The sequence below is a fragment of the Sceloporus undulatus genome, chromosome 8 (genome assembly GCF_019175285.1).
Source record: "Sceloporus undulatus isolate JIND9_A2432 ecotype Alabama chromosome 8, SceUnd_v1.1, whole genome shotgun sequence".
Classification (NCBI taxonomy): Eukaryota; Metazoa; Chordata; class Lepidosauria; order Squamata; family Phrynosomatidae; genus Sceloporus; species Sceloporus undulatus.
In genome coordinates, this window is record NC_056529.1 from 8920724 (window position 1) to 8935198 (window position 14475).

The window sequence follows — 14475 nt, forward strand, 5'->3', positions numbered from 1 at the left end:
TCGCATAAAGATGTAGGGCCCATATGACTGACTAAAATATGAGTTAGGCCTATATTCCTGCCTGACTTCAGTATTACATTGCTGGTGGGAGAAAAGAATAACTATCACTAAGCCCACAAGGCCATGCATGTGCTGCAGCACCTGCTCATATTTTGTATTTGATTTATGATACTCAGGCCAAGATAAGTCACAACAGGCATAATCTACTCCAATATTACTAAATTAACACAAAACCTTAGTTTTCACTAGCTAGATATAACATAACAAGAAAATCAACTCTATATCCACTTGTCCTAGCCAGGACCCAGGATAAAAAGTCCCAATTATATGGCTTTTGTGCTCCCCTTAATTGTACATAGAATTTTGACTGTGATTTCAAACATATTCCCTGAATGATACAGTAGCCTGCAGTTCATAAAGGGAGGGAGCAGAACATGGGTATTTGTAATGTAATAACTGAAACACACTAAAACATGACACTGGGATGGTTTTGTCCCACAGTACCTTTGCTTGTATGAGTTAGTAAGTGGACATCAATCGTTCTTACCAGTAGTTCCTTTCTCCCACACAGTTGTTGAGCCACATGCAGTGATGGTCAAATCCACATACACATTTGTTGCAGGTCCCACAGTGCTTTGATTTGGAGCTCCTAACATAAGAATGGAAAGTTCACGTTAATGCAGAATTTAAGAAAAATAACAAAGCAGAACCAATTACAGTCTGCAACTGACCACCCCAAGTTGAGACACCAAACTTAGAAACATTGCTTTTGGGACTATAATTCCCACAGATCATTTTGGCTGGGTTCTGGGAGTTGCAATCCGAAAGGTAACTTTCCCAAACTCTGTTTATATTAAGCAAAGGGATCTTGTAGCACCCTTGAAATTAATGAAGGGAAATAAATTGTAGCAAAAGCTTTGCTAGACTTTGGCTCGAAAAAGATGGGCAGGAAAGAGTGATTTCCAGCCATTTTGGGGTGGGGTGTTTATACGACGCATGCCACAACTAAACACTAAAACAGTACACAGCCCACATCTGAGCTGTAAACCAAAAGCCTTAAAGTGTCATTCTCAGTACTGTACATCAATGCCACTTGCCACCAGTATGACAGAGTGGTGCCACTGGCACAGAGCTTGGGAAACGTTTCTTTTCTGGAAGTACCCCTGCTGGCTGGAGGATTCTGGGAGACATAGTATAAACAAGTTCTGTACATCCAATGAAGGAAAGAAGCAGCAGAGCCACAGAACCCTTCTGACATGAGAAGAATGGCTATTATGGCAATATTATTTGTGTAACTATAATTGTGCAAGTTAAAAAAGGATTGGATGTGAACTGTTTAATAAAGCACAAGAGCTATTTAGTCAACATGTTTATGGCACAGAGCTGAGAAAACTCCTAGCTTTCTAACTGCTCAAGGTGTAAGTAAACAATGGCAAGGTCTTATTGCCCAACTATTGTAGTTCTTGCATGCTTCATGCGATATTTTCAATATTGACTGTTCTCTAAACTCACATAACAAACAAGGAAGGGTATGACTAAAAATACTTACACATCAACATCACAGATGTGACAGTGACGGTTTTCAATGACATGAGCATGCTGGCTCCGACTGAATGCAGCAAGTGGTCCCTTGTAATTCTTCTGTCTCACACTGTCATCGGCTGGGTCAATGGAAACTGCTGTAAGATGAACAACTAGATGGCAGAGAAAAAACACTCCAGGACACTGATGAAGGCACAATTAAGGACTGTCTTAGTAAATTCATGGACCATATTCATTGACTTTTCAAAGATCTCTTTAAAAGAACATAACATCAATTTAAAATCTTTTCGGTTAAAAAAACACCTTCCATCCCTTTTGCCATCAATTGGATTTAGATACAAATCATTATTCATGCAGAAAGGTAGAAGAAAATTAAAATGGATGTTAATACAGCACAGGCATGATAAAAGCATAACAACAAAGCTGATGTGGCCATTGCAGCAAAGACTATTACTGTACTGTAACTACAGCCTTTATGAAAGCAGAAAATATTGTTCAAATGGAAAAACCCTACAAATTTGAAAGGAGGACAGTGTTAGCAAATAACAGACATAGTCAATGACTTTACTTACTAGAAGTGCTCCGTCATTCAGAAATGACTATTAAAGTGTCATCACTAAATAATGTGTGAGCAATACAACCCTGAAAAATCAGGATGCAAGGATACAATATACCCGGCAGGGACCCAGTGAACAGGTAATAGTGGCACAAGGATTCCAAAGCCGACAAGAGCAAAGAAGATGTACAACAGCCAGGCAAGGAACTGGAATGGGTGCGGGGGCCAGCTCCAGCCATTTCTCCGGGCGTGTTGCGGACGGGCCTCAAGAACTGCTTCATCGCTCTTCTCTGGTGCTGTCTTGTTAGGTGGCTTATTGCAGATGTTCATCTACCACAAGCAGAAAGGTGCAACTTTATGGTCAGTGGTCAATATATGCCAGAGATTGACCATAGAATCATGCTGGAGGACCTACAAATGCCCAGAGAAATGGTTTCTCTAGTAATCTCCAAGTTCTCCATGTAAAGACTAAACACCATGAGGTGAATGTAAGATTTAGATCTAGATTAATTCAAGCCAGCTAGAAAACAAGAACAATTCCAGAAATCACGAAGGAAGGCCTCCCTTACCCCAACCTCAAGATGATAGCCTCAGTTTCACAGTTCTGGCGTCCTTTAACCCAATCATGCAGCTCTTAAAGTGTTCTCATAAGGCCCACAGTTCTGTTTTCTGTGCAAAAAATGAAAATAACATTAAGGTCAGGGTGTTTTTAGAAAGCAATTTAAAGATTTAAATGCTTTCAATAAACGAATGTCAATTGCTTTACGTTTTTTTAAGATGGCAGTGTCTCTCTCAACGATGATTATTTGCTTGTTTGTTTATTAAAGTTTTTATTACAGCAAAGAGAAATGCTATACTGAGATGCACATTGTCTCCGTGGCATTCATAAACTCATGAAATTTTATGCAGCACAGTCATATCTGTATGATTTACTCAAATTTGAGTTTGGGGACTGGAGTTCTGTTTTTTTTTGGGGGGGGGGGTTCCCCAGTGATTTTAGTCCTATGAAGGAAAGACATTTGGATATGACCTGTAAAATAAGTGCCTTCAACAAGTGAAACTAAGGAATGGTTATAGAGTCGACCCTCCTTATAAACAGATTTTATCCACAGACTCAGGCGTCCACGGCTTGAAAATATATATGTAAGTTCCAAATAGCAAACCTTGATTTTCCATTTGATATAAGGGACACCATTTTTCTAGGCCGTTGTATTTAATGGGACTCGAGCATCCACAGATTTTGTTATCCACGGGGGGGTCATGGAAGCAAACCCCAGCGGATACCAAGGATCCACTATAAATACAGAACAGTGCCTTTGGCGATACTTATCACACTTCTCTTCCAATCCATGGCTCCTGTGCCTTCCAAGTGCGGGTAGGGCCTCCTTTTTCATTGATGGGGCATGGATTTTGGTTAAGGGGAGTCTGAGTGTGATGGCGGCAACCTCGGTTGTGCAATTGCGAAGACGTGCGACTGTGGATGCTCACAAAACCAGTGTGTTTGCCTGATTGCGGTGAGAACAAGTGAAACAAGTCCTAGGTCAATAAAATGTATTCATGCCCACCAAGCATGAGGGAGAAAGCCAGAGGCAACTACTGTAAAGGAGAGCTATGCGTGGCGTACTGATTTGCTATGACTCTGGAGTCCTGGGTTCGAGTCCTGGCTCAGCCTTGGAAACCCAGTGGGCGACTTTGGGCCAGCCACACTTTCTCAGCCTCAGAGGACAGCAATGGCAATTCAAGCTCTCCTTCGGTGGCTTCCAAAACACACACTGCGGAAATGACCCAGTTTGAGACCGCTTTAAGTGCCATGGCTCAGTGCCAGGGAATCCTGGGAAGTGCCATATATTGTGGCACACAAGACTACAGCTCCCAGAATCCCCCAGCCTTGAGCCAGGGCAGTTAAAGTGGCCCCAAACTGGGTGTTTTGGAGCTTGGAAGGGCCATGGCGCCGTGCTGTGGAATTCTGGGAATACAAACTACCATTCCCAGAATTCCACAGCACGGCGCCATGGCCCTTCCAAGAGGAAGCAAACCGGGTTAATTCCCGCAACCAAAGCCCCATATTCGCCTCCCTGCCTCCCCACTTCTATGGAAAGCCACCCAAAGACCCATCATCCCCTCCTCCTCTGGAGGGTTATAAAACCCATCCTCCCCAGCCCTCAATGGTCCCTCCTGCTCACCTTCCCTCCCCAGCTTCCAAGGGCCCGCGTGCCGCCTCATGCCCGGGAACGGGAGGGCGCTGAGGGGGAGCCTTCCTCACTTTAGGCCCGGCGGCGGCAGCGGCACCGAAGGTTCCTCGGGGCGGAGTAGGCCGCGGGGCCCGTCTCCATGGCGACCGCGAGGAGAGCGGCCCGGCTCCGCCCCCTCCCCATAAGCCACGCCTCTTCCCCTCCTTCGCTTCTGCTGCGGCTGAATTCGTCCGCCCCCTGCTGGCAGCCCTCAGCTATGGCATCATGCCTCTCCTCCTCCCAAGATGGCTTCCTCTGCGGCTAAAGCCATTCCCAGACTGTGGACTTCAGCTCCCAGAATTCCTGACTGTAGGCCAAGGTGGCTGGGGCTTCTGGGAAATGGAGTCCAAAACAGAGGACAAAAGTTAGGGAACCACTGGTGGCCTGAAGGGATTTGAAAGGACTTCAAGCCTCCTCCTGAGGAGAAAGCCAGGCAGAGGAGGAGGAGGAAGGAAAATTGATTAATTCTAGTTAATATTATTAATTCTAATTGATGTTAATTAGTATTATTAATTAATTAATATTTAATTAAAACCTATCTGTGACCCAATGAAGTTTAACCTATTTTAATTTTGGCCTTTAGGGTCCCCACGGGTCAGAAATGGCTTGGAGGCACACAGCAAGAAGAGCGGAAAGGCAAACATCCGCCAGCATATACCAACGTATACGTTTATGTCCATCCTCTGTTTCTATCCCAAAATTTGTGACTTGGTGGGTTTCTGTGGCTGAGTCGGGAATTGAATCCTGGTCTCTGGAGTTACAGTCCAATGCTCAAAGCATTACGCCACACTGTCCCTCCACTGAAAAGCATACCAAGATTTAAAAATAAGTATAAAATAAAAGCCATTTTCCTAGTGGAGTTCTGTTTTCTTACAACATTTGTGTCCAGATCTGGTCATACTTACATCTTGAGGTTACTCAAAAGCTTCCTCGATGCTCCGGCAAAGTGACACGACGCACAGAGATGTTTTGTTTTTTTGCGGAGGCAGAATCGAACTCTTTGCATATCTTTGGCAGCAGCAAGAGCCAAAGTGGGAAAACCCTTCCTTTCCCTGACTGTTGCTCTTCCTAGACTCAGGAACACAGAGGCAACTCCTTCAACCCCACCTAAGCAGCGCTGGAGGAAACCGCTGCCTGGCAAACATTAACAAATCTCAAAATAGAACTGCTGGAGGTGATCCAAAAAATGCGGGTAGAAATCTAATGTGAAAAATATGTTAAAAACAAGTGGTTCACCACTCCCCTTCTGGCCTAAGGCTCAGAGGGACCATGCCCTTGTCAGGCCATAGCAATGAACCACATGCTCAAGTTGAAATCAATGAACACATTACGAAGTGTCTGACTTGCAGGAAGATGAGGTTAATGAAGAAAAAAGACATTGAAAGGGTCATGATCAGACGACAGGCCAGGTAAAACACTTGGGTCCATTCTCCCCTTTCCCACCATCTCCCCACAAAAGGCTTTGCTTTAAAAGAGAGAAGTCCCTTTCACATGCTTTTCTCATTAGAGACGGCTTTGGTTTCCTCCGCTTCGCTCTCAAATATTTCCGACACGACTCTCAACCCACATGGCGCTTCTCTCTTAACTTTACTTCAAGCAAACGTGCCAATCATCTATTTCAAAATAAGAAAGACAAAGCTTCAACAATTATTATTTGGCTAGCCAATTTGGGAGATTTTACAGAATTGGTGTCCGGCATGATGTAAAACTGCCTGCTGAGCAAAGGCTCTGGAAGACGGGATCAAATCCCTGCTAAGCCATCGAAACCTTGGGCAAATCACACTCTCTCAACCTCAACCCCCTCTGAAAATGATTGGGCATTAAAAGAACACATAATAAAGGATTTGAAGCTGTTGACAATGCTGCCTCTGTCTTTCCAGGAAGTAAAAAAGCAGCAACAGCCAAAATGTTGCTGTATTATAAATAAATACAGGCTTAGAACAAGGATGAAACTTTCCTGGTGTTAATTTCCTCCCTTTGAACACTTATTTTTTAACCTTTTCTACATAGTTCGGCATTGATCATTGCTCCTTAAGCAGGAAGATCAATGTTTTACTGAGTTAAGCCAAGAAAGCATAGTGATTGTGGGAATGGGTTGCATTACTAGCACTTGCTCCTTCTGCCATTGAGCTGAATCAGACAATATATACAGTCTTTTGGGGGACTATGTACAATACGCTACATCCCCATTCTACTAGTGTTCTACTGTGCCCCAAACATCACTCAGTCTTTCAACATCAATTTACAACACCCTTGCATTATTCTCTTTCCCTGAAGTGACCTTTTTTTAATGAGTGCTGGCTTCAATTACTGTTTGGCTTACTACTTGTTTTGTATTTTGGCTTTATATAACAACTCCGCCTAGAATGTGATTTGGCAAATATGCTGTGAAAATAAAAGTGCTTATATAAAATCAGTATCACCCACAAGCACTCTGACACAGATTCTGTAGATTTGTTGTTGTTTTTAATGTGTCGTTTCTTTAAACCTCCAATATGTCCATTCTCATGTCCATATTACATCTTTACACTATAGATATTTACAAACCTTCAGTCTTCCAGGGTCCCCACCCCTTGTCAAAAGCAGATGGAAGGCCTAGTATCTGCCTGGTGGTGCCACCCCCCAAAGTAATGTGGTCTTAGCCTGTACTGTTATTATGGTGGAGGGAGATATGAGGAGAGCTGGAGAGAGAAGAAGCCCCTGATGTTTTTTGACTGGTTAAAAAAAAAATCATCCCTGATAAACAGCCACAGAAAAACAAAACGTGGCATGACATCCATGCTTATGAGCTGTGCTAAAAACGCTTCATCTGTCGGCGTTCTTGCCGGCGCTGCTTCTTCTCATTGGGCTCCTGGTTGGGGGCTGAAGAATCTGCGGTGAGCCATGGCCCCAAAATGTTAACCCATAGAAGGTAGAGCGCCCGCCCTGGAGCCTGCAAGAAGCATACAAGAGTTGGCAGGTTTTCTAAGCATCCAGCAAACTCACTACAGAAAAACACTAGGCATTGGCAAAAGACTTGCAAGATTTGGAGGAGGACATTAAATTAAAGTTTATACTGATGTAGGCAGTATAAATTTTATACCATTACGCTCCTGTTTTATTCCAATCTCAAAAAGTAAAGGAAACTTTTTCTACAATTTTAAAGCAGTTTTAAGCGGGAGATTTTTTGCTTCTTCAGTATGACAGGGAAGTCCTGCACTGGTTCTCTTCGTTTCTTACAAGTTATCAATCTCTTGTTCTCTACAGGACAATTTCCCTGTCTTTGGAATGTGTAAGAAGACCGTGACCTTATTCAAGCAATTTGCTGTCTGCAAAGAAGGGAAGGCTAAAATGTTGATTGGTTGAGAATGTACATAAATGAAATAAATGTTGCAGGATTTTCCCACAAATAGGTATCAGCATGCAAAGCCTATAAGCAACACATGTTTAGAATTTGAAGACATATAAGGATAGGAAAGGTAAGTTAGGCTTTCATTACATGCCGAATAAATGAACTAGGAAAAGGACTTACCAAGAGCCAGAAGTACCACACATAGAGGGAAAAACAGCTGAGCACTTGGACTATGGCTGTGAGCAAAATCACATCCTTCAGATGCCTAAGAACACACACGAGAAATATTTCATTGGTGTAGAACTGAAATTCCCCAACCTTCCATTCAATGCAAATGAGCAGGAAGAGCTACTGAGAGCCAACCTGGTCTGGATGTGGAAACAGGAGAAAGGGGTTAGGGTTAAATGTATGGATGCAAGATAACGCTGAAAAATCTGGAACTCACTGATCTACATTACTGTATCTAGTTCTAGGTGCCACATTTTAAGGAGCGCAAACTAGAGTATGTCCATGAGAATAAGCAAACTGGTGAAAGGGTTTGGAAACCAAGTTCTGTGAGGAACAGCTGAAAGTATGTTTAACCAGGAGAAGAGAAGTTTAAGAAAAGACATGACTGCTCTTTAAATATCTATGTAACAACATAATCAGTTGTTCTATACGGGGTTAGACTATTGGTCAGCCCAGCCTAGTAATGTCAATACTGACTGGAACCAGCTCTCCAAGGTTTCAGGAAACAGTTTTCCCAATAATACTAGGAAACGTCTCTTGCACGTAAAGCTGTAGAAGAGGGGGCAGGCTTGTTCTCTGTTGATCAAAAGAACAGGATTTTAACAAATGAATAGAAACTGCAGGGAAGTAGATTCCAGCTAACCATTTGGAGAAATGTCCTAATGGTAAGAGCTTGATAGTGAACCAGATTGTCTTAGGAGAGAGTGGGCCTTCAATTCTCAATTTATATGAAAGAGTGACTGGATGGCCACTTATCAGGAATCCTGTAGCTGTATGATTCCTATATTGATAAGGCAGATGGATTAGAAGACTTCCAAGATTCCTTCCAACTTTAAATTCTGTGGTTTTACAAACAATAATTCCAAAACCTTCCAGCCTCTAAATATCATTCTGTAAAGATATTTGTTCACTGCTCTCTTTTCCAGTCTCCTCTATACAATCCAGTAACAACACACATATTTGAAATGATTAAGACAGCAAGAAAAATCTCTCCTCATGCTAGCCCAGAAATGTGTCAGCTTCAGACCCAACAAAATCTAAATTCTGTGTGACATAAATTCCATTCTCAACTTTCTATTAACTGAACACTGGTTTTTCCATTTCTAAAAAGCAGAGTTGGAAAAAAGCAGTTAAAAAACCTAATTTTTTTCTTTTTGGTTTTGATTTAAATGGGCTTTTTTCCATTAATGTGTAGGACTATACCAATATACAATCGGAAAATTAAATCACAAAATGCAGTTCAGATGTGATGGCCACTAGCTTAAATAATAACTGGTCTAAGAAAAGTGCTCTTTATAAGCAAGTTGTTTTGATTTATATTAATTGATGGATTTGTTACTGAATGCCATTTCTTGCACTATAAAAAATATAGTGATTAAGAAGAAGCAACTGACACTGGATGGGTCTAACAATCAACAACCGCCAATAACTAAAATATTTAAATTCAAATGGTAATTGTTGTTCTAGTAAGAGGACTGGAAAATAGTAGTAATAGCCAGACTTTAAAAAATTAATATGAAAAAGCAATTTTAAAAGAAGTCATCTGGTTTAACCCTATCTGGTGTAACATTAGTCACCCCTGCCAAAGAGACAAATCTGTGTATTATCGTGTTTCTGTCTGCACCAGCTACAAAGACATACAGCAAAAATAACAAAATATGGGATTAACAGGAATAAAAGGCAAAAGGTATTGGGGCAAAATGAGAACTAAGGACACAGTAGCCCCACATTTCCTAGTTAGTGGGATACCTGAACAGCCCCTCTATAGCTGAGAGCACACAGAGGGAATGATAGTATTCCCTTGAGGAGAGCAGTTTGCTGAAACAAATGCTGCAACCTTCCTATGCTCTCCTGCTTCATAGGCAGTGGAGAGGGGGGTCTATGTGTTTGCTCAGGCAGCAGGTCCTGCTCACCTGGACTTGTGTGGGGTAGACACTCACTCTGCCATCCCCTGCTCCATATTCAGGTCAATTCCACCATCAGCAAGGCTGCCGTCATCCGCAAAAGAAGGCTTCGCCATGGAGCTCATGGAGCGGTAACTGGCCCCATAGACAATCAAGCTGAACACAAATGCAATCTACAATAAGAACATGGAGATCAGCCAGGAAAAGCAATTGAACTCTCACCCAACTCTCAGTGAATATTTAAAAACAAGAGCTTGAAAAAATGATTTTTCCCCCCGACTGCAACTCCTACAATTTTCCAACCAGAATGCTGGACTGTACTGATGGGAAATATTCTAAAACTAACTTTCCCAATCGCTAGGTTTAATTAAAGTTAAAAAGCCACAAGATGCATAAAACTCAGCAGTCTATAACAATGGGTCTAATATCTTTCTAGTATATAAATCACTTTCTAGTATATAAATTGCTCAGAAACTTACAGATCATTGGAGGGCAGCTTGTAGCCTTCCAGATGTTGTTGGAATTAAATTCTCATAAGTCTTAGTCAGCATAGCTAATGGCGAAGGATGACATGGTTGTAGCCCCCCATCTGAAGGGCCACAAATTGCCCATCCCAGCTATAGATTTATGAAATAGACAGTGTCAGCTGTCAATAAATTAATATCTCACGGTTGCAACACTCATTTTCGGCAAATACGACAAGCAAACACCTTGAACGTTCAAACATTCTGGTAGCTGTAATTCAAATAAGTAATATTTCTAAGCTCTAAACTGGACCAACTTCCCTAACAGGAAAGGATAAAACATTTAGAGCTTTTTGGTTTTGGAAAACGTATTGGGGTGGTGCAAGGAGGAGGTCAACATAGCAAACGTTTACAAAATTACGTACGGTGGAAAGAAAGTGGAGCATTCCTCTCTTACTTAATGAAATTTAGGATCATTCAATGGAACACACAAGTAAGAATTTTAAAACTCTTTCACAAGAAAAGGAGGTTAAGACAAATTCATGCAGGAAAACTGATTGAGAGCTATATAGGACTTCCAGTTCTAGAAACAGGAGGGCACAAAAACACACCTATCTTAATGCAGAGGAAGTGGGGACATAAGAGTAGGGGGCAGCTCTTGGCTTTAAGTGTTGTTTCTTGACTGCCACTGAACTACTTATAAGTTCTGCTTATAACCAAATGAACAAATTATTTCAAAAAGTAGCCGGAAAATGTTTTAACCAGATCAGAAAAGGCTCCTTTCCTTTCAGGAAGAAACAAATGGGTCTTTTTTTCCTATCACATTTTTTTTTTACATATCAGTGGCGGGTTACAGACCACCATTAGGGACGTCCTGAGGACGTCCCAGTTTGAAAAAGGGGTGTCTCTTCCAGACGCCCCTAACCATATCATGGACAGAGTCCTTGACAAATGGCGGTGGCCGTTCCACACAGCCACCGGCATATTGACGTAGCAGACGCTGTGCGTCCGCACATCGTGCCCCAGAAGTGACGCCGCGAGTGCGAGACTAGCACCTCGCGGCGTCTCTTCCGGGGCCCAGGAAGGAGCGCGATTTCCACGCTCCTTCCTCGGAGCGTCCGGGAGCCACGCGATTTGGCTGCTGCGGCTCCTGGACGCTGAAAGCGAAGGTGGAGCCAGACTGCCGCAATCCGGCGGTCTGTAACACGCCAGTGAAAGAGTAATTTACAGCATAAGCGCCTCAACAGGGTTTAAGGTAGCTAAAATGTAAGGCTATGCAAGACTCACCCAAGTCCAGACAGTTGCCGATACATAGAAAACCACAAGGTTTACAATTCCATAAATGGCCTGTAATCGAAGGAAACAAAAGTGAAAAACCAAGTAAAAAGAGAAGATGACAATAGGTGCAAACTAAATAAAAGAAGAAAGCAGATTTGATCTATTTGAATCTCATTTAATATCACTGCACCTCTCCTGAAAATCTGGTTGAAATCCATATGAAAAAGCCATGCTAACGAAACGTAAAGCAACTTTCTCATCTTCAGACATAGCACTTTATGAAGTGGCAACTTCATACTAAATTTCCTTCTTCTTGGACACAAGGACACAGCTATTTGTGTTGCTACTGAAAGCTATTAGTGGTTTGTTTGTTTTGTTAAAGTGAGAAAGGCCTATGGAGTGAGTACTTCAGAAAACCACAGTAGCTAGTTGGGATTTGATGTTTGTTATCCTGTCTGTTGTTCTAGAGTTGAGGGAAATGCATATCGATTGCAACCTCTTTCCCATTTAACCTACAATAATCCTGAGACACAGGCCAGCCACTGTCTCTAAGCGTAATGGATATTTACAACAGAAGATCAAGCTACAGATGAGGTTACAGGTCTTAAATGTTGCATATGCAAATGTTAAACCTTTTTTTTTAAATTAAAAAACCCCTCTAAATTGCAACCATGGGGTGACAGAAGCAAGGTTGGGACTAAAAGAAGCATTTGAATTCCCCCCCACCCTATGCTTCAGTACTACCAAAAATCAGCCTCCCAAAGCTGTTATTTTTCCTGGAAAGGAATGTGTTGAAAGCAAGAAACTGAACACAGCCTCCCAAAGACATAAAATAAGGCCCCATGTGAAAATCAGGATACTCTAGAAGGCTCAGTGAGAACATATGGTTCCTTGGGAGCATTTCTTCACGCACCACACAAAAGTGCTCACAACACAGAAGCAGCAGCTCATTCGCTGCTACTACCATCAAGTGAGACACTATTCCCAACAACATTATCACATACGTGAGGCATCCTGAAACTTCACCTCACAAGGCACTCCTATTACTAGAAGCCACGTCTGCACTATGTGAGCTGACTTGCAAGAAAAGATGTCACATTTGCAAGGACTCCCCTCTTCCCAGGCCCAGTGCCAAAGTCACTGGAGACTGGTGCGCAAACAGCTTGTCCTGGAAAGGTCTACTATCCATCCATGCCCAAACCCAGAGATGTTGGCCATCTCTTGATGAAAGGCAAGAAAGTTTGGCCCACAGCAGGTAAGCTATTCAGGACAAAAATATTTTTCAGTCCTGGAGGCTGTTTCTGCTCAAAATACCCAAGCAAGCCTTGTTCATTGTACAGAAGTCTTTGAAGCAGAATATCACACACTCACATTCGCCCCCAGAATGATCCGCAGATAGAATTTGAGGGTATCCTTGTTTTCTTCAAATATCTGCTTTTTACCTTTGGTTCCCACTTTTCCTTTTGGCTGGAAAAAAGGAAAAAGAAAATGCAGTCATGCAATATTATAACAGGATGAAAGTCTCATTGGCTTAGACCTTCATGCATATCCCAAATTCACTGATATTCAACTGTTGTTTTAACTGAGCAAGGCTGAAAATATAAAACTAGAACTAATATATCTCTTGCAGCAACAGACTCAGTTTTATGGGTAAGCCAGTCTCAGGCAAGCCAGTTTTGAACACAGATTTCTACAAAGCCAAAATCTGAGTGTTTCTATTTTATTCCAATCTCAATTCCCTCTCAGGGAAACAGACCAAGAGTTGCCTAGTTTGTCAGCCAGTCTTCTTTATTTAATCCCATTGAAACAAACAGGTAGCCTGATAGGAATCAATACTAAGGCAATTACAGTACATAGCAACACAGTTTTTTGCCCTTTGCTATGCTTTTAACTGTATGGTTCTTTTAAAGTTATGAGACGCTCTGGGTCCCAGTTTTGGGGGAAGTGTGGGATATAAATAAATGTAATAGTAGTAACAGTAATAATAATATAATATAAGTATAAAAAATAAAATAATAAAATACAATAAAAATAAGGAATCTACTTTAAGACTGTAACAATTTAATTCTGTTTTAACATCTTGCTTTTCTATGTTTTTAAGTGTATGGTTCTTTTCCCAGTTTTGGGGAAAGAGCAGGATATAAAAATAATATAATCATAATTATATGATTATATATATATATATATATATACACACACACACACACACATTTCACTGCCCTGGGAATCCTGGGAACTGTAGTTTGGTGAGACATTGAGCCTTCTCTGTCAGAGGGAGCTCTGTATATATAGAATTATACATCTGTATAATTATACACATATATAGCAATTCTATATATATATGTCTATATACAATTATATACAATATAATTGTATATATAAAAATTATATTATAATTTATGCAATTACATATATATATATACACACACTTATATATATGTATATATACAATTATATTATACTATAATACAACTTATTTATTTATATATAGCATTTATACCCTGCTCTTCAGCCAAAAGGCTATCAGAGCGGCTTACATTGTTTTAAATTAGACATGCAGTTTTATGTATATCTATAGATAGAGATATATATAGATATATAGATATACATATATATGCAATATACAATTATATATATATACACACACACACACAATTATATATATATATATATATATATATATATATATAATTATATATATACATATATATATTACAATATAATTATTATACATACAATAATTATTATTATATACTACATATACATTACAATATCAAGTATCCTCCTCCTCCTGCTAAGCTCCACTCACCGCCATGGCGACTCACTCTGCTCCCTTCAGCAACAGCCAAAGCCAGAGCCACCAGCTCAGCAGGGAAAGGCTTCCGGCGCGGAGGCAGTGACGTCATCACAAGGAGACTACATTTCCCAGAGAGCTCCGCGC

The 14475-nt window shown here is 41.2% G+C and overlaps 2 protein-coding genes across 5 annotated transcripts in view; both read right to left on the reverse strand.

Moving 5' to 3' along the window:
• Positions 1–5425, reverse strand: part of ZDHHC1 (zinc finger DHHC-type containing 1) — a 12839-nt gene extending 7414 nt beyond the window's left edge. The window contains exons 1-5 of one of the 2 annotated variants that reach the window (XM_042437479.1): positions 5235–5425; positions 2668–2767; positions 2210–2428; positions 1550–1725; positions 548–649 (exon numbers count right to left, since the gene is read on the reverse strand). In XM_042437479.1, the coding sequence (XP_042293413.1) occupies positions 548–649; positions 1550–1725; positions 2210–2428 (497 nt within the window). In that variant the 5' untranslated portion in view covers positions 2668–2767; positions 5235–5425. Of the gene's footprint in view, positions 1–547; positions 650–1549; positions 1726–2209; positions 2429–2667; positions 2768–4281; positions 4558–5234 lie in introns of those variants that run through there. The other variant, XM_042437478.1, reaches the window with a different exon arrangement.
• A 1353-nt stretch (positions 5426–6778) lies between these two features.
• On the reverse strand, positions 6779–14469 carry TMEM208 (transmembrane protein 208). 3 transcript variants are annotated; one of them, XM_042437480.1, is made up of 6 exons: positions 14344–14469; positions 12906–13001; positions 11544–11603; positions 9829–9965; positions 7841–7925; positions 6779–7261 (listed from the first exon to the last, which is right to left on the reverse strand). In XM_042437480.1, exons 1-6 carry the CDS (start codon positions 14347–14349, stop codon positions 7124–7126), a joined length of 522 nt encoding a protein of 173 aa, XP_042293414.1. In that variant the 5' UTR covers positions 14350–14469; the 3' UTR covers positions 6779–7123. The 3 variants fall into 3 exon arrangements, with proteins under 3 accessions (XP_042293414.1, XP_042293416.1, XP_042293415.1); XM_042437482.1 differs by lacking the exon at positions 14344–14469 and adding an exon at positions 14304–14318; XM_042437481.1 differs by lacking the exon at positions 7841–7925 and having other exon boundaries at positions 7128–7261.
• Between the last annotated feature and the right edge of the window lie 6 nt (positions 14470–14475).

What these genes read in the sequence shown, in the direction of transcription:
- TMEM208 (XM_042437480.1), bottom strand. An exon ending in GGATCATTCTGGGGGCGAAT is followed by an intron (nt 11,604 to 12,905) that starts GTGAGTGTGTGA and finishes CTTCGATTACAG; the next exon opens with GCCATTTATGGAATTGTAAA. An exon ending in TGTGGTACTTCTGGCTCTTG is followed by an intron (nt 7,262 to 7,840) that starts GTAAGTCCTTTT and finishes TGCTTCTTGCAG; the next exon opens with GCTCCAGGGCGGGCGCTCTA.